Source organism: Balaenoptera physalus, assembly GCF_965194825.1.
Source record: "Balaenoptera physalus genome assembly, chromosome: 8".
Classification (NCBI taxonomy): Eukaryota; Metazoa; Chordata; class Mammalia; order Artiodactyla; family Balaenopteridae; genus Balaenoptera; species Balaenoptera physalus.
In genome coordinates this window covers 82,305,991-82,328,866 of record NC_138887.1, presented here as the reverse complement: position 1 = coordinate 82,328,866, position 22,876 = coordinate 82,305,991, and the positions used below count along the sequence as shown (strand labels likewise).

The following is a 22,876-nucleotide window of genomic DNA, read 5'->3' as shown; positions in this document are numbered from 1 at the left end:
GACACAAAGTAGAGGAGGCTACGTGCCTGTCTAGGGGATCGCTTCATTTAGAGGATCTGGGCAATTCGTGATCTGAAAGCATTTCTCATTGGCCATTAAAAACAGCACGCCCCCTAGAGACCCTGGCTGGTTCTTCCTGTTGCCTTGCTTGGCCAAAGCCAGTACCGTCACCTTACATAGAAAAGGGACCCAGGGAAGAGGTGATACCTAGTTGATTTATGCGTCAGTACCATAAGCACAGCACGCAGACACCCCCGGGCGTGTGTGTGCACACGGAACGCCAGCATCTCTGCAACCACGGGTGCGAGGCGGGATGAGCTTGGGCTAGACCTCCACCAGAGCCACCACAGCCCCCAGCATACGGGCTGCCCCAGCCCCGTGCCACCAGGGAGAGACTGTGCTGAGGTTTGGGGCAACTCTCAGGCTCCAGAACTGCTCTGCAGCATACAGAAAGGGGGTGTCCCAGACACCCTGCAGGCGGCTTGCTGTGGACCACTCTTGCCCGACCCTGTCACTTCACGGGGTTAAGGCCAACTGCTGACTTGGTGATCTGTTTTGGCTGCTGCCTTCTCCTCCTTCCTGCTGCCCAGCTTCTGACTGTTTGCTGTGCCTTAACACCTCCCAGAGGCGTCCAGGGCAATCGAAGAGGCAGCTCAGATCAGTCTGTTTGCTGCTCCCGGCTCTGGTGAGACAGGGCTCATCTGGAGGTGTCAGTTACAGGGCTGCCCTCACCCCACCGCCCAGAAGCTCCTTCTGAGCCCCTTCCAAACCCAAATGACTTCTCGAGGGTCCCCCGTCTCCCTGGTAAGGGAAGGGGGGGTCCTCAGAGCAGTTCTGCTGCCTTCTAATCCAGCAATTCCCAGAGGCCCAGCATCCTTAACCAGCGCAGGGAGAACGGAAGAAGCACCGGAGGTGCTTTTGAAAACCGGACATTCTGTGTGTCTGGGGCAGGGTCCAGGAAACCCTGATTTTGAGAAAATCTCCCCAGGTGATTCTGCTGTTTATCAGGTTTGAAAGGCAGCCACCTGATCTCCTTCCTGCCCAGATGTCAAAGTTACCAAAGCTATAGTCCCCCCAAATCCCTTTCATTCCTGCTCTGGACAAGTTCCCAGCCAAGGGAACCCCAAGAGTGCCTGCTGACCCAGCCCTGAGAGAGAAGAAAACCAAAGCAAAAAGACGAGCTTCTCTGGCTCACAGTTCAAAAGGGGACTTTTTTTCCTTTTTAGGAGTGGCCCTTCACGGCAACATGAGCAAGCGGTACCTTGAACCTCACGAGGTACGGGCTGGGGCCTGCGGGCTTCCCGTGCCCATTGCCAGGTGAGCTGTCCTGCCAGGTGCCATCTCTCAGTTCCACCCCGGCCGCAGTGTCCCACAGGAACCCTGCAAACCCAGCGCCCTGCGGGAGAAGACAAGGCGTTAGTGTGCAGAGGGGTCGGTCTGGCGGCGGGGCTCAGCCCCGAGCTGGGGAGGCGGCAGGCGAGGCCAGGAGGAGACGAGGGGGAAGCAGCAGGGTCTACACCGGGTCCTGGGGTTACTGCCCAAGGCCTGTTTCTGAGACAAAAGCACATCCAAAAGCCACGGCATCTTCCTCCCTGTGCCCCCACCAACTTTCCCAGACTGGCAGTCTCAGGGAGTTTCACATACAGCCGGGGTGCCTGTGCTCTTCTTTTGGGGGGATTGGGGGAGGCCCAGACTAGGCATGGAGTTATCTTTTTAATCATCGCCTCCCATGAGGTAGCCACTCACACGCCCATCTGTCAGATGAAGACTCAGCTGCTCAGAGAGGTTAAGTAACTCCCCTGAAACCCCACAGCTGGTGAATGGCAATGCTGAGGGTCAAGTATAAGACTCCAAGGGGTGGTTTTGCTTACTGATTAGTTGCTGCTTATAACAACTGGGGCCTGGCACCTAGCAGAAGCTCAATAAATATTTGCTGGATGAAGAGAGGTCAGGGCTAACAGTCCCAGTGGTTTAGAACTGGTCAAAGGCCCTCCTCAGGCCTACAGGGCTGCACACAGGGGTCTGAAGCCCCGGTGCAGGGCACTGAGAAGGCCGGTGAGCGGGGCAGATGGATGGGGGTGGTGTCGGCAGGGTCGAGGGCCTGGGGCTAAATAAACCGCTGCCACCTCTGGCCATCAGAGGGGCCGCTCTGAACCTGCCTGCTTCGTGCTGCTGTCACCAGGTGCCTTGTGGAAAGAGAAAAGATCCCCCTGCCCCGATCCCAGCTGCTGGAGGCTCTGCTGCCCGGGTGGGAACAGCAGCGTCATCCGAGGGGCCAGTGATGCTCCTGTGAAAGGAGAAGTGACTCTGCACATCCTGAGTGGCCTCTGCTGAGTCCCCAGGTTCAGCTCAGGTCCCAGCCACGTGCATGCTGAAGAGGGGGGAAGGAAGGAACAGTGTCCTGCGTGCCGTGCATGTTTCTATTTTTAAATGATTGACTTGCCCACCCACTGGAACCAGTGCTAGTTTAAGAATGAGAAGACCTGGGTCTCATCCCCTCGAATCACTTAGCCCTGGGACCTCGGGGGAGCCACTCTGTTTTTTCTAAACCTGTTCCCTCAGGCGTAAAGTGAGGGAAATGTATCTGCCCTGTCGGCTTCAGGGGGCTGTCCCCCCATTTACTGTTTCCCAAGCAGTGGTGCCAGAGTCACCTCCCTAAAGCACTGCTCAGGTCCCCTTCTGCTTAAAAACCTTCAGTGGCTCCGCTGCCCACTGCCCTCTGGGCCCTCCGGGTGGGCACCTCCTTGCTCAGTGCTGCCTTTCATGCCTGTTCACCTATGTTCCCAGCCAGCCTGGGCCTTTCTGGCCTCACAAGGCTGTGCATGCTGCTCTTTCCACTGCTGGTTCCTTATACCCTCGGCAACAACTGGCTAGACTGTACCAGCGGCAGCCTGCGACGGGTACCAGCTCCCAGTACACCTGCCTGCCGCCTCATGTGTACCCTGCCAGGCGCTGGCTTATGTCTGTTAATCAAGCATTCAGTGCACATTATCTTTTAAAATCCTAGAGCCACCCTGTGAGTTGAGGGAGGGGCTGCTGCTCCCATTTTACAGATGAAGGAATTGAGGCTGAGAGATCTGAGTGGCAGCCACACGCTGTTCTCCAATGGCCTTGACACCTGACCTGGAGTAGGGTTACCTGGCCTGTCCCTCCAACAGCCTCCATCAGGCTCAGCCAAGCCCCTGGGCAGGGCTGGGTCACTGGCTCTATCTTTCTCACTGTGAATATCTGGCGTATAACATAGTGCCTGGCACTTAGTAACCTTTTTAACGATTTGCTGAACAGATGAAAAAAGAGTGTTAAATGGACAGTAAGAGCCCTGTGAACCTACATATTGTGTAAAGTGCTATTAAAAAAAAAGCAAGGTGGTGTTAGTACTATTTCTACATGCACTGAGAAGGGACGGCTATGGGCTGGAGTGGTGAAGACCAGATACCTTCAATTTGGCTGTATTTCCAGCCTCCTTGTGAATGTACGCTGGCTGTTACCTGCAGTAACCACTTACACCCCAAAACCCAGAGAAGTAAGATTTACATCACACTTTAAAGTAGTAGCTAAAAAGAGAGCTTACTGTCAAGAAGCGACTGGATAGTTTTAATCCAGTAAACATTTATAATTTAGAAGCCCCAAATCTCAAATATCACTCAGATGAGTACAATTCATGTGTGTTTATAAGCATATTAGGTATACTAGAGATAAAAAATATAACATCTGCATTTATGGGAAAATTATGTAATGATATAATCCACTCATAATTAACTATCAGGAGTCTTTTTTTAAAAATCTAAAACTCCACTGATATTGAATATTTCAAGTGAGTAAAAACTGGTATCATAGGTAGGAGTGAAAATGTATACATACAGAGATTTACCCAAACCCATATGGGCAATACTAATGAAAGAAAATTCAAAATTAAAATCTGCTGAAATTTTCCATATGCACAATTCCTACCACTGAAAGGAAACACTTCACATATGAATTAAGTGAACCTGAAGTTTTCAGTCAATGAACAATGGGCTCTCCACAAACTTGGCAGAAGCTAGAACTGTGGAGAAGGGATTAGGAGCACAAAGGACAGAAATGCCCCATTTGCTGCCTTGGCTCCAGACAGGATTTCTCCTTTCCTCCCAACACCCAAACTCCCATTTCCGAATGGGCGGCAGTCCATTCCTGATCCAAACAGGAAACGAGAACCAGGGCATTTTGAAACAAATGGCCAAGAGCTAAAAAATGGGCAGAAATACAAAATTACATCAATGATGTTCGCAAAGGAAAATGATTTCAAACGTCTGTGATCAGGGGAAAAGAAAATAGAAAGAAAACCCCAGTTCTGCAGATGAGGGTACCTTCTGGAGCTGAGTCGAGGGCTTCTCCGAAACAACGGCCTTCCAGCATCCTCGGGGCCCCTTCCACTTGCGGATGTTGGGCAGGATTGGCTGGTTTAACTCCGTACAGAACTGTAAAGACAGAGCACAAGTCAGTATGTGTTCCCGCCTAAAGCCGTTCCCGCTGCAGGCAGCCCGAGGAGCCCGAAAATGTGTGATCCTGACTCATCAGCCTGATTCAGACACTTGTCAGACTTCATCCCTGTGTTCTCAAAGACCAGGGTTTGCGAAGACCTGGATGGCAAAACAAGTGCCACAAAGTAAAAAGCAAACTGTCTACCTGTGAAATACATAATTATCACTGGGGGACTCCTAGCTCACAGCAATCGATTCTCTTTGTAGCATTTTACCACAAATAGTTCAAAACAAGTTGTCAGAATCCTTTTAATCCCTGCAAAACCAGTGGTTAAGGTCCCAGGAGGGTCTAGATAGGTATCAAATGAAGAGGAAAAAAGATGAATACATGGTGTCTTGTCTTCCCACTGCTTATATTAGAGGCACAAACACTGACTCCCAGAATGTGGTCCATAGTGAAATAACTTTGTATGGTGACAAATGGTAACTAGACCTAATGTAGTGGTCATTTCATAAGGTATAAAAATGTCAAATCACTATGTTGTATATCTGAGACTAATACAATATTGTAAGTCAATTATACTTCAATTAAAAAAACACCAACTGACCCCCCCCTTCACCGTGCACCACTATATTGTTCACCTTGGTTTTCCTCTGAGAAGAAAGCCCTCCTGTCGTGGATGGTTACTACGCCCCATGTGTGTTTGTAGGATGAGCTTCTTTTTGTTTATGTGTGTTCCACCAATACAGTACCGTAAGGTGACTTTATCATCAAGGCAAAATAAAACTGCACAGACAGGGCTTCCCTGGTGGCGCAGTGGTTGAGAATCTGCCTGCCAATGCAGGAGACACGGGTTCGAGCCCTGGTCTGGGAAGATCCCACATGCCGCAGAGCAGCTGGGCCCGTGAGCCACAATTACTGAGCCTGCGCGTCTGGAGCCTGTGCTCTGCAACAAGAGAGGCCACGATAGTGAGAGGCCCGCGCACCGCGATGAAGAGTGGCCCCTGCTTGCCGCAACTAGAGAAAGCCCTCGCGCAGAAACAAAGACTCAACACAGCCATAAATAAATAAATAAATAAATAAATAAATAAATAAAAATTTTTAAAAACTGCACAGACAAAGTAAAATGAAGAGTTGAAAAACTACGGGCTTCAGAGTATGTGGACCAGTTCCTCTAACTCATGACTCAAACACAACCCCATCTCTTAGGGTTGGTTCTTTTGAGGCGACCCCAGAATTTGTCAGATTTGGGCTCATCTCATTTGAGATCCTCTGACAGCTGGTACTGCCCCTTCCCGGTGACACCCTCCTGTCCCTTTGCTTCATGACCTTGGACCACCCCACTCATCTCTTTCTCTGCCCGGCCCTACAAGCCAATCTCTTGGCTCCCTTGTGGAGGCCTCACTGCTATCTCTTTAATCAGCTGCCCCGGACTAATCTCACTCAGCCCCACAGCTTCAGCTTATACCTCGATCCCAAAGGCCCCCACATCTGTACCTGCAGCTCAGATTCCCCGCTTGAGTTTTGAATTGTATTTCAACTTCCTTTTTAACATTCCCATCTGAAGGTTTCCAGAGAAGCACACATCCAGCAGGTCCCAAAGGAACATGCCGTTCCCCTCCCCCCCCCCCCCATGCCCATCTCAGTTCCTGGCATTTGCATCCTTCCAGCTGCTCGGCCTCTTCCCTCTCCTCCCACGTGCCAGCGCTCACCAGGCCCCATCTTGCATCACGTGTGTCTGCAGTGCCCTCTTTCTGTTCTCCAGCACCACTGCTGTGGCCCGTTTCAGAACCCATCTTCTCTCACCTGGGTCACTGGCGTAGCTTGTGGAGGCCTCCCTGCCTCTCTGTCATTCGATCACCTACTATCCGTCCACTGGGTAACCTGTATGGCTACGCCGTCGCACCACCTCTGTGGTTCTCAAAGTGTTATGCGGGGCCCAGGAACAACAGCGTTACCTGGGACCTTGTTACAAATTCTCTGGCCCCGTCCTAGACCTACTGTATTGGAAACTCTAGGGTGAGGCCCGGCGACCTGTGTTTTAACAAGCCCTCCAGGTGACTCTGATGCCTGCTAAGGTCTGAGAACCACTGCAGGTCCCACATCCTCCCTAAGCATCCGCCCCAGATTTAGGTGGTGCTGTGGGCAGACAGTCGTCAGCTGGCAGCCCCCTCTGGGAATTCCTCAGCTGCAGACGGCTGCACTCGTGCCCTTCCTGGGAGGCTCACATCCAATGGCTGAGAGATGCCAGGGTCTAAGGGTCTGTTCTTTGCTCTCCCATTGCTCATGCTGTAAGAGGGAAGACGAGGCATAAGCAAGTACTCAGCCAGTCATTGCCATAGTGACAAGCGCTATGGAGAAAATGAGACCAGGCAAGGATGGAGCCTGCTGGGAGGGCTTCTCTAGATGGTTACTGTTCTAGGAGTCATGCTGCTTTTACTGTTACGTGTTTACGTGTCTACCTCTCCCCAGCGGTGGACACCATAAGGGCAGGGACTGTCCCCAAGTCACCTTTATAAAGCCCACCTGGCACAGAGCATGGCGCCCAGTGACGCTCTGCTGGTGAACCAGGAAACTCCAAGGAAGACCACAGTCCTCAAATCCGTGTATGATAAACAAAAGGAGGAATTTCTTCTTGAAGCTAATTATTTAAATAATGGCCTCAATTTTAACCTGACTTTGAGTTTGCCTGGGAAGTGTTCTCTCTGGGATTTGGTCATCAGTGACTTTTATCCATTCCTCTTTCAATGCTGCCACGGACAGTGTTACTCCCGATGGGGGGCTTTTGCCTCGGATGAATCCCCATGGCCAGATGGTCCTGGCTGGGAGCCATCCTCGGGTAGGAAATGAAGCACTTTGGAAAATGCTGGTAGAATTTATCGACTCTAACTTTAGGGACCCAGCAGGAAATGTACTTCCAGAGGGTCCAATTTCCTGCCAGGGAATCATTTACGTTCTGAGTGCTCATTAGAGCTGAATCCAAGAATCATTAGAAAGGAGAGCAGCTCTCCACTGCCCATCTGGTGCCTCACTGCTCTCCACGCAGGGGGTCCCGAGCCTGGCTGCTCGCTTGAATCTCTGAGGATGCACCCTGGGAAGCTCTAGTTTTAAAAAGCCCCCGAGGTGATGAGCCAACCAGCTACATTAGAGAGCCCGGGCTTCTGGGGTCACGCTGTGCTGGGAAGAGTGATCTGCAGGCAGCCAGAAAGCTCATCTCTCCTGACCCTCACAGGACCTTCAGACACCTGAAGACAGGTGAATCTCCCATTCACGCCCCAAACGCCAGCCCAGCTTACACATTCCCACTGCTGGCAATGCCACTTTGATGGGAGGGGTCAGAACTTTGAGGAGGCGGCACAGGCTGACACTATTTTCCATGCACACCGCTCTCAGAGATGTGCCAGTTAGTCCAAGTGTGATCATCAGTATCACCTGGGAACCTAAAATGCTACTGAATTAGAGTCTCTGGGCGGGGCCTGGCAATCTGCATTTTAACAGCCCCTCCAGGTGACTCTGACTCAAGTTTAAAGTTGGTGTTATTAAATGAAGGAAAGACATTCTCCTCTTTCTTTGTTTTATATTTAAAAGCCTTTCTGTCACAGGTAAACTCTGGGAGACAAGGAACCATGATTCCTGAACCCTAAGCGCCGCCTGTACTTTGTACATCTGAAGCCTTGCCCTTGATGACCTCTCTTGGCCCACAGAGTAGACGATTCCTCCCTCTGCCCTCTTCTTCAGTATTTCTTATGTTATTAGGGATGATTAATAATATAAGGGACCAGGGAGAATAGTGTTTATGGCTGAAAGCATTCTATGCTCCAATTTTCATGATCAGCATTAGGTAAGGGGTAGGTATTTTCTTCTATTTCTAGGACTGAAAAAAGAATTGCCAGCTCGTTAACTTAGCTGGCTGACTGCACTAAGAGTTTGCAGCAAGCCTAAGGAGGGGGGCACCTTTAAATTCTTGCTACTCAGAGAGTGGTCCAGTGGCATCAACGTCACCTGGGAGTCTGTTAGAAACGCAAGCTCTCAGGCCCATCTCACATCTGGAGCATTGGAATCTGCACTTTCACAGGATCCCACGGTGATGCACGAGCTCGGCAAGCTTGGAGAATCCTGTTCCAGAGCCCCTCCTCTTTTGTACACACCACCCCTATTATCCCCCCCGGCCGGCCAAATCCTACCAGTTATTCGGGAGTGAGGTGCAGCCCAGAAAGATTACGCCCAAACGTAAGTGAGTTTACATTCGAGATTGCACAGCTGACAGAGGTTGGTGTGGGGGGGTGTGAACTGAGGTCTGTCTCCTGACCTGCCACCTCCTGGCCAGAACAGGTGAACAGGCGGGAACGGGCAGGCTGCAAGGGGTGTGGCCAACTGGCCTTTACCAATCCTTAGATCCTATCTCCCAAAAATTTCAAAGGAAAACAAAAGTATCCTCTGAGAGCCCTCAACCTGAACTCTGCCTTAAGTCAATTTTTGGTTTTGTTTTTGTTAAGAACGGCTGGTTCTCAACTTTTCTGCTTCGCCCACATACCAGAAGGGAGAAATAATACTCGTAAGTAAAAGTGGCTCACCAGGCCAGAAAGGGTGGAAATGGAGGGGGAAGGTGAGTGTGATTGGAAAAAAGCCTCCCAGGTCACTGTGATCTGTGCGGCCCCAACAGGAGTCCTCCTACCTGCCACCGGTGTTTCTAAAGTCCCATTGTCTGCCTCCGTCAGAATTACTCCGGCTCTTATTTTAAACCGTAGATTTGCCCACCTTACTGAATCAGTATCTCTGAGGTTAGAGCCAAGGTATGCACTTCTGACAAGTTCCCCAAGCAATTTTAAACCAAAGTTTTAGAAGCTCAGACAAGGCTAGACAATTGTTGCTTTAGAACTCGACCTTCACATTTTTAATACCTGTGGTCAGGAAAGACAGCTTTTATTGTTCAGAACAAATAAATACCATTTCAGCTCTCCCACCCTGCCCAGTGGAAGCATCTGACCGAGGCCCTTTGCAGATCACCCCGTAGGATAACACACAGAGGGAGCCTGGCCACCGTACGGCGAAAAGCGTGCAACAGATATTTACTGAATGAATAAATCAAAGGCATGTCTCTGGGGGAATCCCACCTTATGGCTTCTCTCTCCCAGGATAAGTTACAAGAACCCCCATGGGCTGGACTTGTTTCTCAAGCTTCAGATCAAGTAGGGGTGATGTCACCATCCTTTAGCACCTGTCCCACAACCTGCTGGTCAGATGGCAGAACTTGATCGTCAAGGCCAAATCCACCCCACCCTTCACCTTGGCAATAAGGCGCCTCAAGACAGACATTTAAACTCCAATCTCCAAGTTGTCCAAGGTACTGGCATTCAGGAACGTCAGGTCCTAAAAGCCAAGATTCCTTTGGCTACACTTAGGATGTGATGCACGTCGGGTCTGCCTGGATCACCGGACTCTGCTCATCTCTGCAGTGACAAAAGGTTCCAAGGTTTGACACAACTGATTTTTGCTTGTGGACCTTTGGACTTTGTTTCTTCCCTTCTACCCTTCCCCCTTCCTGAAATGAATACTCCTTAGTTCATCTGGTCCTGATTGGCAAATAACAATAGGAAAGGTGTTCCAACCTCACTCAGTGGCCTGTCCAGGCACCACCAAGCTCAGCGGTCCCTTCATCTTCCGCATCCAGTTAAGGTGAAAGGAAACCTGAGGCTCTGTGTGCTGGTTATAAAGACATGCTATTAGTGCCGACTGCACAGTCAGCTGGAGACAGAATGTCAGAGTACGGGCAGGCGTTTCCAAAGCAAACTCCAGACGGCTGCCCTTATCCCGCTTCCTGGACGGTGGGGGGGAGTTGGGGGTTGGGAGGGTATGTTTTCACTTGGAATCCTCTGGGTCAAATTTCCAGATGAAGTTGCTTCACTGAGTTGGCTATTTCGCTTGCTTTCCTGATTCTGGAGGTGACTTCTCTTTTGAGTCTGGAGGTGACTTTTCCGCTTGTCAACCACCAATTCCCTCTGTGCACTCAGCTCTTGGAAACACAGTGTACTGTGGTGGATGGAGAGGCACAGGTGCCTTTAAAAGATAAACTGCCATCATAAAAGAAAGCAGCCCTGTATTAAGTCAGGCAAGGTCAAAAGACTCAACTTTCATTTTAATACTACAGGAAACAGAGCAAATAACACAGACAATATTTTTTGAAATGTTAATAGTAAGCAAGGGCTTATCTTTGCCAGGATGGTCAACCACATGTATGTTATGGCCAACATTAGAAGCCAGCACATCTATGGGTACCTGACAGTGATCACGTGGAGAGTGAAAGCAAGGAATGGTTAGGGGCATTAAAAATGTCAACATACTCTCAAAAGAACACTGAGCAGTGCAAAAGCCCAATTACACCTGGAGCAGTATTAATCATGTTTGGCCTTTGAACTGTAACAAATAAGCCTATTACAAAGTTTTTCGGGCACACGTAGACTTTAAGATGTTGATATTTTGTAAGGCCATATTGCCTACGGGGCAGCAATACACTCAGTTACTTTGCTCTTTCCTACTAAGCGCTAAGTGCCTTAACGGTTCTTAGGCGTCTTAAAGGCCCTGGTCCACCTCTCCCCAGAGCAGGGCACACACACAAAATGTACCACGGACATAGGGCAAAAGTGAAGAGTCTTTCGCTTGCCTTTCTCCCCCAATCTGTATGGAAGAGAAAGAGATTGTTCCCACAGAGCCAGGATGAGGTGTAGTCACCTTTGCTCAAATGCAAACACAGGTACGTATCCCAGAGGGGAGACAGGTGCCAGGTGGGACAGAGAGCCGTGTGTTTGGGGCTCCAGGGCCACTTTGAGCCCCTCACACAACACTGCTGCAGCACTGCTTCTAAAAGCCTTTCCCAGAGGCCCTGGAGTCCATGGAGGGAGAGAGGGAAGCCATTCCTCTGCCCCTTGGGGGCTCACTGAACAACTATCATTTTCTAATATTGAGAGAAAGAACTGGGCTTGTTTCCTTGTAGCTTTGGAAGTGTCTTCAGAGGGCCACTTTCAGGAGCTGGAAGAAGAGGAGCTTGGAGGAGCTCGGGACCCCAGGCACCCCTGGCATTTGACCTCTTTGGGTCTCGATCTCCCCATCTGTAAAGTGAAGGGATGGGAGGAGATGACTCCCCCCCGCCACAAGGGCACTTCCAAGTTCCAACACAGCATGATTCTAGAACACTAGGAGGAGAGGATGGAGGAGAGAGGGAAAGGCAGGAGGGTGGGAGGAGAGAAGTATAAAACTGGGAGAGAAAATACAGGATTCTCAGAAACATTAAAACTCCTTTCTCCCTCTTTCTCTGTGATAATCGCCACATGAACTCCATAAAGAAGCTGATTGCGCCGACAGGGCATTGGGTTAACTTTCCAAAGGCTTTCTCCCAAACGCGGAGAATGGATTCCACTCTTCCAAAAACCAGCATCAGCTTTCCTTAACATGCCCTAAGCCCCATCTGAAGACTCCTTGCTAAAGTGCCTAAAATAAGAGCTTACTTTTCATAGGTAGTAATTCTAATAGGTTAAGTTTGGGTAAATCCAGCAATAGTAAGAAAACATAGGTGGCCAATAATCCCCGACCAAGTTAGCTTCTGAACCCTGTGAAAAAGAGAGAGCCAGAGGCAGGAGGAAGGGCGAGGGAAGGGAACCAGCATTTATTAAGTGCCAACTATTCGGCAATTTTCACGTATTATCACGTTTGATCCTAACGACAATCCTGTGAAGCAGTTAATAATTCTCTCATGTGACACGTGAGGAAAGCAGGGCTCAGAAAGGGAACACGGCAAGGTCACCCACTGCCGGCAAGTGGGCCGGGGAGGGTTAAACCCTGGGTAGCAACTCTACCGGTCAAATGCACTTAACTCAGGAGAGAAGGCTCAGAAAACACAAATCAAACCAGCTGCCCTGTGCGACAATGTGTGTGGGGGTTCTCTGGAGCTAAAGCTGCACCACCACCACCCTGCTAACGTCCGTTTCCTCACCGATGCGCCAGGCTGCCTGGGTCCTGAGGACGCTGCTCTCCCGGGACGGTCAACACATCAGACTACAGGCTTCCCCCTGGTAGGGGCCAGGGACCAGTGGGACACACAGCCAAGCGTTCAGAGCTTTGCAGGGCAGCCCCTGCCCTAAAAGCTCAGACCCCTGCTTCTGCATCCGTCCGGAGAAGCAACGGGCTTACCGCCCTTTCATCACTCTGCCCGCGAGCCGTAGCTAGGTCAGCTGCAATGAGCACACTCTTCCACAGGGACCCGCGAGTACACTGCAGGACTGTTCATCCTCGTTTAAACATTCTTATCATGCTGAGGAAGCTACAAAGCAACCAAGGAGACACTCCCTCAGCCTCCACAAACAGCTAATCATCAGCTGCTTTTTCAGAGTCAAGGGAAGCGACACCCACATGTCCCCCGTCAACGGAGCAGCTGCTGGTCCTGGTAGCTTCTCCTCCGTGCTCCCAGGAGTTACTCAGCACATGTTTCCTGAACAAGATGGTTAAAAATAAGCATGGGGGGTGGAGGGGACTTTGCAAGGGCAATTAGATTCTTTTCGCAAGGGCAATTATAAAATGGAGAGTGAGAGGGAGTTGAAGATTCGTGGAGATGGAAGGGAGGTTAGGGCGGGAAGGAAGAGGCATGCGGGGGGCCTGGGACCCTCCTGTGGGGATTCCACACTCCTACGCTGCCACCGTCCTTGTCACCGTCCTCATCATTCCTTGTTTCTGCCCTTCAGGGACATTTCCAAAGGTTCTTCTCTTTGGATGCTAAGACTCTTAATTTGAGATGGCAGCTAAGACTGTGCTAGTAATTTTGTGGGTTTTTCCCCCCTTCTCTTTCTTTCTTTCTTTATTTCGGCTGTGCTGGGTCTTAGTTGCGGCATGCGGGATCTTTAGTTGTAGCATGCGGCCTCATGCAGACTCTTAGTTGCAGCATGCATGCAGGACCTAGTTCCCTGACCAGGGATCGAACCCAGGCCCCCTGCATTGGGAGGGCGGAGTCTTAACCACTGGACCACTAGGGAAGCTCCTCCCCTTCTCTTTATTATTTTTTAAATTATTTTTTAAAAAATAAATTTATTTATTTATTTTTGGCTACGCTGGGTCCTCGTTGCTGTGCACAGGCTTTCTCTAGTTGCAGCGAGGGGTGGCTATTCTTTGCTGCGGTGCGCAGGCTTCTCATTGCAGTGGCTACTCTTTGTTGCGGAGCACGGGCTCTAGGCATGTGGGCTTCAGTAGTTGTGGCATGCGGGCTCACTAGTTGTGGCTCGCGGGCTCCAGAGCGCAGGCTCAGTAGCTGTGGCGCACGGGCTTAGTTGTTCTGCGGCATGTGGGATCTTCCCGGACCAGGGCTCGAACCCGTGTCCCCTGCATTGGCAGGCGGATTCTTAACCACTGCGCCACCAGGGAAGTCCCCTCTCCTTCTCTTTAAATTGAAGCTTATGTTCTGGTATCAGTAAACACAAGCTCATTATAGGACAATTTGTAAAGTAAAGAAACAAAGAAAAATTTAAGTAGACTATCATTGTGCAAAGACAACCACTGCTAACATTTTTGGTAGATTCCCTTTTAGGATGTTTCCTATGCATTTTATTAATATATGTATATTTGTTTATTCATAAAGACACACAGTTTTGTTATAACTGTGCCACATTATTACAAAGTCTTCCAAACTCACTTCATGCACCATCTAACGTGCTATCATATGGACACAATGCGCTATCCCCCTGGTGGTGGATGTTTCGTTGGCTGGGAGGAATTTCTGCCGTTTGGGGGCTCATTTCATTTCAATATAAACATCCTAAAATCACCTACTATGGTAACAATAAAACCTCACCATTCTACCCTATGTGCTCACAACGGTTTCATCCACATGTTTAAAAAAAGATCCTGAGTAAGTTAAAGTCATAATATTTTTGTTTCTGAACGTAAATCAAGAGGTTTTACTTTATTTTATTTTTAATATACATACTTGTGATAAACAGATGGCAGCACAGGGGCCTAGAGAGTGAATGACCACAGACATTAAGCACCTGAAATGTACCATCAGAAAGGAAGTAACACTCTTTTTTTACATCTCCGACTGACATAAGAGGTGGGAGTCTTCGTAAATAGTTTAGTTTCTTTCATCTGCAGATAAACAGTTCTCACCTTTATTTTTTCCCCTCTAGCTTTGTTTTTAAAGTCTCTTTAGAGAATCTGTCCTGATGTCAACCTGTATCTGTTAGGACCCTCAGGTGCGAAGGGCCGGGGGGGATCACAAGCTGGAACTCAGTGGGAACGTCCACTGTTTGCTCTGGGGCCTTAAACAAAGCTGTCGAGACTCGGGAGAAAAGCTCCCAGGATCCAAACTTTGGCTCTGCCACTTACCAAGAGTTTTGACTTTGGCCAAATGACTCCCCTCTTCATGCCTTCCCTTTCCTCGGCTGTAACAAGGGGATAGCAATCATTCCCACCTCATGAGTTGGATATTTCTAAGGCAGGGCGCACAAGGCCTGGTGCACGGCAAGCCTCCTCCGTGCTCCTGTGGTTGTCATAGAGACTGGGCCCTCCCTCAGCGCAGGGCCAAGGACACAGGATCCCCGTCTTCGACTCGCCACACGCCGCAGCACAACAGTTCCCCAAACGCAGCAGCTGGGGATGTGGGCAGGAGTAGGGTTGCAGCCGAGTGCCACCACACTGCATGCTGGAAGGCAGAGCCCCCTAAAACTCAGATATGGACGGAGAGATGGAACACGGTAGTGTTAATATTCTTCTCTGGCGAGCACGAGAATGGATTCCTCCAATCATTCAATAAAAATGTAACAAGCACTAACCTTGTCGGTATCCTGGGCTAGGCTCTGGAGCTACAACGTGAGCAAAAGAGACATGGTTCCCTGCCCCCCTGAGCTTACAGTCTGGGGATGAGGGGTGTAGGGGTGCCAACGTAGGCACAGTTATTTATGTTTTTAAAAAGTTATAGTAATTATACTTTTATTGAGGTCATTTTAGTGCCAGGTACTTAACACGCACGAGTTTATTTCATGCTCACAACAGCCTTCTAGGGTAGGTGTTATGTTATTATGATCCTCACTTGGTGGATGTGAAAACAGAGGCACAGAGAGGTTAATTAACTTGCCTAAGATCACACAGGCAGTAGGGACAGAGCCAGCATTTGAACCCAGGCGGTCTGGCTCCAGAACCCATGATCTGAGAACAGCTGCCTTCTGTCTCTGTAGGCACAGTTATGAATCAAATAATCATCCAAACATGCAGCTGAACTTGTGTTGCAAAGGAGTGGTTAGGAGCCTGTGGGCATCCATGATGGTGGCAGTGGCAGTGGGGGTGAGTTTGACTTAGTCAGGGAAGGCTTCCCTGAAGAGGTAAGGCTTGTACTGAGAACTCCAGGATGAGAAGGCATTAATTAGGCAAAGAGGAGAGGGGAGCATTCCAGGCAACAGGGGTAGCACGTGCAAAGGGCCTGTGATGGGGCAGGGCCTGGAGAGTTTGTTGGACAGAAGGTCGGTGTGGCTGCAGCTCAGATGGTGAGGGGCAGAATGGTGAGATGAGCTTAAAGGAATGGTTAGAGACCTGGTCATGCAGGCCTGTGGGCCTGAAAGGAGTTTGTTTCTTACCCTCTCAGCAATTCTAAAATCAATGAAGGGCATGAACAACAGATCTGCATTTTGAAAAGGCTATAGGGTTGCAGTGTAGAGTTAGGTTGAAGCAGGGCCAGACCAGTTAAGTACTGCAGTAAGTGATAAGGGTGGCCTGACTGACAGGACAGCAGTGGACAGATCTGAGAGATAATTGGGAAATAAGCACAACTTGTATCAAAAGAATTGAAAACAAATGCTGGTATGTGAATGTTCATAACAGCACTATTCACAAGAGCCAAAAGACAGAACAATTCAAATGTCCATCACCTGATGAACAGATAAACAAAATGTGCTATATCCATACACTGGAACAGTACTGAACTAACCCCCCAAAATGAGGAACTAATAACTGCTACCTCATGGGTGAACCTCAAAAACATTATACTGAGTGAAAAAAAACAGATACAAAAGGCCACAAATTGTATGATTCCATTCACATGAAATGTCCAGAAGAGGCAAATCCATAGAGACAAAAAGCAGATAGGCGGTCGCCAGGTGCCAGGGGGAGGGAGAGATGTGGAGTGACCGCTTAATAGGTACCGGCTGTCCTCTTTGGATGATGAAAATGTCTTGGACCTAGACAGAGGTGACAGGTGTACAACATTGTGAAGCTACTAAATGCCACTGAATTTTTCACTTTCAAGTGGACTCTTAAAATGATTAATTTTATGGTATGGAATTTTATGTCAATAATTTAAAAAGTGACTTGGGCAATGGACCAGATGTTTAAAATAGAGCAGAGAAACCACTCTTTCATTCAACAAATGCCACGTGCTATTCTAGGTACAGCTGTGAAGTCGGGCTGTCCCTTACGGAGCCCTAGATCAGGTGGGGAGCAGGGAAGGAAGGCCACAGCCCTGGGGAGGCCGCCTCTAGACAGGGTTATTCCAGCCTTCTCTCCACATAGGTACATAATGCACCTGGGAGAGACATGCAGAGGCTGGTAATTCTTGGAATATAGGCTCTCTGAAGCTTAAAAAAGACAGTTTTAGGGCAAATAAAATAAACCCCGTGTCCAAATTAGACATTAAACTTGTGAGTAATGCTGGAAACTAATTATTCTAAGTGAGAGCAGGTCTGAAAATAGCAAAGCATTTTGGAGGATTTTGTGGCTATTTTAGAAGAGCGTAGGAGAGCTGAAGGCAGAGTGAAGTCCCACAAGTTAGAGCAGAAATGCTGGGATGGCCATGCCATGGCTTGCACCAAACATGCCATTCCATAGATGCTAATGCTTTTACCTCGCTGGAGAAACATGCCGACAATAAAGGTGGAGGACACAGAGTTTCATTTGGTACTTCCTACTGACACGCTGAACCAAAAACTCGGCAGGAAATGTCAACCATACACGTTACAACATTTTACTTGTAAAGCAAAAAGGCATCTGCCCCAAGATGATGAGAACATTGCCTAAGACAAACCATGTTGATTTAGCCAACCGTAGTTCTTCCTTTTCTAGAGTCTTCTTCCCCCTTTGACATTTTCAGGTAAACAAGCTCAGAGAATGAGTAAGACGGGTATAGATGGAGGAGAGACGGTCTCTAAACCCCAACAAGCCATCCCACAGTACAACTGATTAGTTAAGAGCATTTTTACCTGTGAGCAACAGAAAGGGTAGGGACAGGGAGAGAGAAAGCCGACACAAAAGGGTGGGAAACGATCATGCAGGTACTTAAATCCAAAGAAAATAATGGAGGAGCAGAACAAAGCTGGCAGTTTACATCAGCTCCCCATCCCTAACCCTCCCACACGAACACCCACATATTTTTTTAAAACCCCAGAGAGATATTTTCTCGATCCGTAAACACTGAAGACTAGTTCACTCTTAGACTCACTCTAGACGGCAAGGCTCCAGCACCGCCCATATGTGTTTCTGTGAAGAATGCAGAGTTACTTAGGAACTGTCACATTAAACAGAATTAGTACTTGTGGACCATTCAGGGAAATTGCTCTGGTTGCCATTTTTCTTATAAAACTCCAGCCTCCAGCTATATTCTAAATGGTGTTTATGCAGTCTGTCCTCCTCAGCAGCAATAATCATAAAGACTTCAAAGCTGTGGGTGAAAGTATTACAGATTCATGACTTAACTTTATTTTGGTTTGCATTATGCCAAATCCTAGTCTCTAAAGCCTGCATATTTCCTATTTTATTTCAGGGCAAACCACATAGATTTGATTGTTCTTTTCTATGTGGGCAGCCAGGGATAGAAAGACCTGCAATTTTTCACTCCCAGACACTTTATGGCAGCAGAAACTATAGGTGGTAGTGCATGAAAATAGCATCCTCATTTTGGAGAATGTCCTGAGACCCCTTGGTTCTCAATTTTCTGTGCAAATGGGAAGAATGGAAAGCCAAATCCCCAAACTATCTTTCAGTCAACCTCCCTTCCCATCACATTTTTGGCCAGAGGCAATTAAAAATAGCCAAACTGTCTGATGTTAGTTTCACAGGCTTTTCAGGCTCCTTCCAAATTACTGGGAGTGGGTGGAGTGAAAGCAAACAGGACAGAGGGGAGTGTCACAAAGATCAAGTTGCAACCAGACGGGGCCACATGGACATCATGACAGCGTCCTGCAGGCACAAGGATGACTCCATATTAATGGGTTGTAACCCCAGTGTCCTCTTTACTAGAACACTTGCCATGAGCCAAGTACCACTGCTGGCTCTTTACACATGCTGTATGATGTGACCCACACCACGGCTCTGCGAGGGAGGCATTCTCCTTACTCAAGAAATGAGAGATGTAGGGCTGGAGGGGATAAGATCACCTATAGGGCAAATGGCTGGGCCAGGACCCAAATCCATGTCCGTGTTCCCATTATAGCATGCAGCTTCCAGCTGAAGCAACTACAAGGAGGGCAGTAATAGGATCAAACTTGCATTTTAGGAGGGTTACTCTGGTAACCACACAAAGGAAGGATTGAAACAAAAATTACAGAGACCAAGTCGTAATTTTATATGTTTTAACTTTTCTCTCTGCTTCCACATTTTCTAGACATTTCACTTTTCTAGAAAGTCATAGTATAAATACCAATTAATTGGCTTGAACTTTGTCCATGTAGAAGATGTGTAAGCACACACACACGCCTTTTTGTTTTTCATAAATAAAAGGTGATTCGGTGTTGTTACTAAATAAATTAAGCACCAAAAACAACATAAAAAAAGTCCTTCCCACATCCTAACATGAAGGCTAGAAATACTTATTACTTTTTCCCCTCTTGTTCACAAATATAGCCAAGCAAGCTAAGTGCATAACAAGGACGTCTGGGGGATGAGAAACAAAATGAACAATCGATACACAGCAATTTATTTTCTAAGTAGAGGTTTCAGCCAGATGGAGAGAGGGAGGGAGACAAAGCATGCCTGACAGAGAAGGTTAGCAATGACGTAAAACTACAGTCTCATGATTTCATAATCAAGGGGGAAAAGGTTCTAATGCCCCCGTCCACACCCACTCAACCTCAGAGCTGGTGCAAATGTTGGGAATTCAGGCAAAAACCCAGAACTTGTCACTTTCCCTTCCAGGTTCAGTCCTTTGGCTTGTAAATGCTGGGGATCTTGTTTTAGTCCTGGGTACTTCTCATCCCTCTGGATCCCTAGAGCTGGACACAACAGGAAGATGCTCTGTGACACAACAGTGATTCTACAGAGCCACGAAATCTCTTGACTGGCCACTTGTGTAGGAAGCCACTAACTGCTAACTAGGAGGGCAGGTAATTTTACAGTAACTCATATATGGAGAGCTGCTTTGTTTTCCCTGGCTGTCTTCTTCCAACCTAATTAACTCTGCATGTGAAAATAAGCCTGCATTTCGTGGACAAGGGTTAGGGGGGACAGACAGGGCAAGAGAAGGAATGGGGTGGCAGTACAGAGTGTGGTGGGGAAACCAAGTCTAGGATCTAGAAAGGGGTCTTGGATTATGCTCATAAGGGATGTCAGTATACTGTTCTGAATTTCTGCAAAGATAGATCAAAATCTCTAAAAGTGGGTTGGATGCTTTCCCAGAAGTTTGGAGTCGTGTTAAGGCCCAAACTCACCATTTCAGTGCCTCCCAAAGGTTAATAAAAAATACTTTATCAGCTGTAGCAATTACTCATTCTAAGTAGGTAGTTAACAATCTGATAGATCTCTCCACTGAATTAATTCTGGCAAAGCAAGCCTTAATGACCAACTCAATCAGGATAATTTTACCTAATGAGAACATCCAGCATAAATGTTTTTAGCAACTGAGCCAAATAGTTTCACCTGCCTGCCCTTCCGTTTCATTTAAAATTATAAACTAGCCTGAACTTTGCTGAATACAAAGTCATGCTCTCAAGAAATGAGTGAATGAATCATTCACAAAAAGTCTCAGAATTCTCTAAAACAGTGAATTGAAAGTTCTCTCTGTACCAACTCATTGTTAGCATTTCCTGATAAGAGAAGCATTTTAGGGTGGGCCAAATAAGACAGGAAATTGCATATACCTCCTGTCATCATGGCTGTGTGAGTGTTTGTATAAGGTGATGGCTACATGCAACAATTTTGGGGGTAATGCAATGAGTTGGGCATATTTTCTTACTGTTCAAAAGCAAAAAAGAGTTAAGAGACTAACAAGGCAGGAGGGAAAAGTGCTTAGGATATACCCGAGGGTAAGCAGAGCCTTTCCAGTGCTGGAAAATAATCCCAGAGCATGCCGCCTTCCCCTCTTTCAAGCCAAGAAATGGTCTAGAATGGAAGTTTTCAAGCATTTCTGACCATGACTCATAGCAATAAATAAATTTTTATATGTCAATCTGGTATATTCTATCCATTTGTCTGCCTGCCAACTGTGTAGGTATGTCTGTATCCATCTATCCACCCATCCACCTATCCATTCATCCATCCAGCCACCCACTCATCCATCCATCAATCCATCCATATACATATACAATGAAACAAATGATGGTTGTAATTTACTCAATTGATTTCATAACCTATAATTTGAGAATTAAACTCAGATATTTCTTAGTACAAAGTCTTTGGTCTTACTGGAATATCAAAATGCTGTCTACTTTTCATTTTTCTCTTTGCCAAAACCAAGTGAAATGTTTTGTTGGACTTTATGTAGATAATGCCTTAGAAGTCTCCTCAAACAAATGAAATTGTGTCACTAAATTTGAACCAGCTTTGGGACACTGAGTAAGTAAGAGCCACTTTTCAGAAATCCCCAAAATAAAATACCCCTTCAGTAAACGTGTGTCTAGGAATATAGCCAGTTTTCAAAATTCACTTGTTTCTAATAAGATTAGCAGCTAAATTTTCATCTGAAACAATGAAGGCCAGAAGGCAGTAGAATGACATATTCAAAGTACTGTCAATGAAGAATCATATCCAGAAAAACCATCTTTCAAAAATTAAGATGAAATACATTCCCAGACAAAAAAAAAAAGGGAGAATTTGTTCCTAGCAGATCTTCCTTATAAGAAATACCAAAGAAAGTTCTTCAGGTTGAAAGCAAGTGACCCCAGACCAACTCAAATCCTCATGAAAAAAATGAAAAGAACCAGTAAAGGTAATTATATGATTATAAAAGACAGTATGAATACATATTTCTTCTCCTTTATTCATATTGTGTGAATATTAATACATGTATACAGTTGTATTGTTGGGTCTATAACATATAGAAATATAATATAGCTGACCAGCACAAAGGAGCTGGGTAGGAGTAAAGATGAGCTAAAATAAGAAAATGATGCCAAATGGTAAGTGGAATCCACAGGAACATATGAAGAAAATCAGAAACGGTAAATAAGAAGGTTAATGTAGTTAACTCTCTAAAATATACTTGTTCTCCTTCCTTCTCTCATCTTCTTTAAAAGACATAAAAGTATATAAAGTAATGATCATAAGAATATATAGTTGGGTCTGTAGCATAGTTAGATGTAATATGTGTAACAATAGCACAAAAAGGGGGAAGAGGGAATAGAGCTACCTAGGAGTAATGTTACTACATCTCATTGGAATTAAGTTAGTATAAATCTGAGAAATTAAGATGTACATGGTAAACTCTGGAGCAACCACTAAGAATATAACTCAAAAAGCATAGTGAAAAATATCATTAAGGAAATTAAAATGCTACTTCAGAAAATATTCACTTAGTGTAAAAGAAAGCAGTGAAGGAGAAAAGGAGGAACAAAACAGACATAAGGCATAGAAAACAAAAAGTAAAATGGCAGATGTAAACTCAACTATATCAATAATAACATTAAATGTAAATGGATTAAACAACCCAATCAAAAGGCAGAGACTGTCAAACTGAGTAAAAGACAATATCCAACTACAGGCTGTGTAGAGGAGATAAATTTAAGATTCAAAGATACATGTATGGGGCTTCCCTGGTGGCGCAGTGGTTGAGAATCTGCCTGCCAATGCAGGGGACACGGGTTCGAGCCCTGGTCTGGGAAGATCCCACATGCCGCGGAGCAACTGGGCTCGTGAGCCACAATTACTGAGCCTGCGCGTCTGGAGCCTGTACTCCGCAACAAGAGAGGCTGCGATAGTGAGAGGCCCGCGCACCGCGATGAAGAGTGGCTCCCGCTTGCCGCAACTAGAGAAAGCCCTTGCACAGAAACGAAGACCCAACACAGCCACAAATAAATAAATTTAAAAAAAAAAAGATACATGTATGTTGAAAGTAAAAAGACTGAAAAAGTTACATCATACAAACAGCAATCATAAGGAAGCTGGAATGGCTATACTAGTATCACAAAAATAGTCTTAAAAACAAAAACTGTTACTAGAGATGACAAGAGATTTTATAATA

General features: G+C 47.0%; 1 protein-coding gene across 1 annotated transcript in view; it reads right to left on the bottom strand.

Annotated features, from left to right (window-relative positions):
* The window catches only part of EEPD1 (endonuclease/exonuclease/phosphatase family domain containing 1), a 115,755-nt gene that overhangs the window by 7,927 nt on the left and 84,952 nt on the right, over positions 1-22,876 (bottom strand). The window contains exons 4-5 of the mRNA XM_082471888.1: positions 4,347-4,457; positions 1,262-1,396 (exon numbers count right to left, since the gene is read on the bottom strand). Of these exons, the coding sequence (XP_082328014.1) occupies positions 1,262-1,396; positions 4,347-4,457 (246 nt within the window). The remainder of the gene's footprint in view (positions 1-1,261; positions 1,397-4,346; positions 4,458-22,876) is intronic.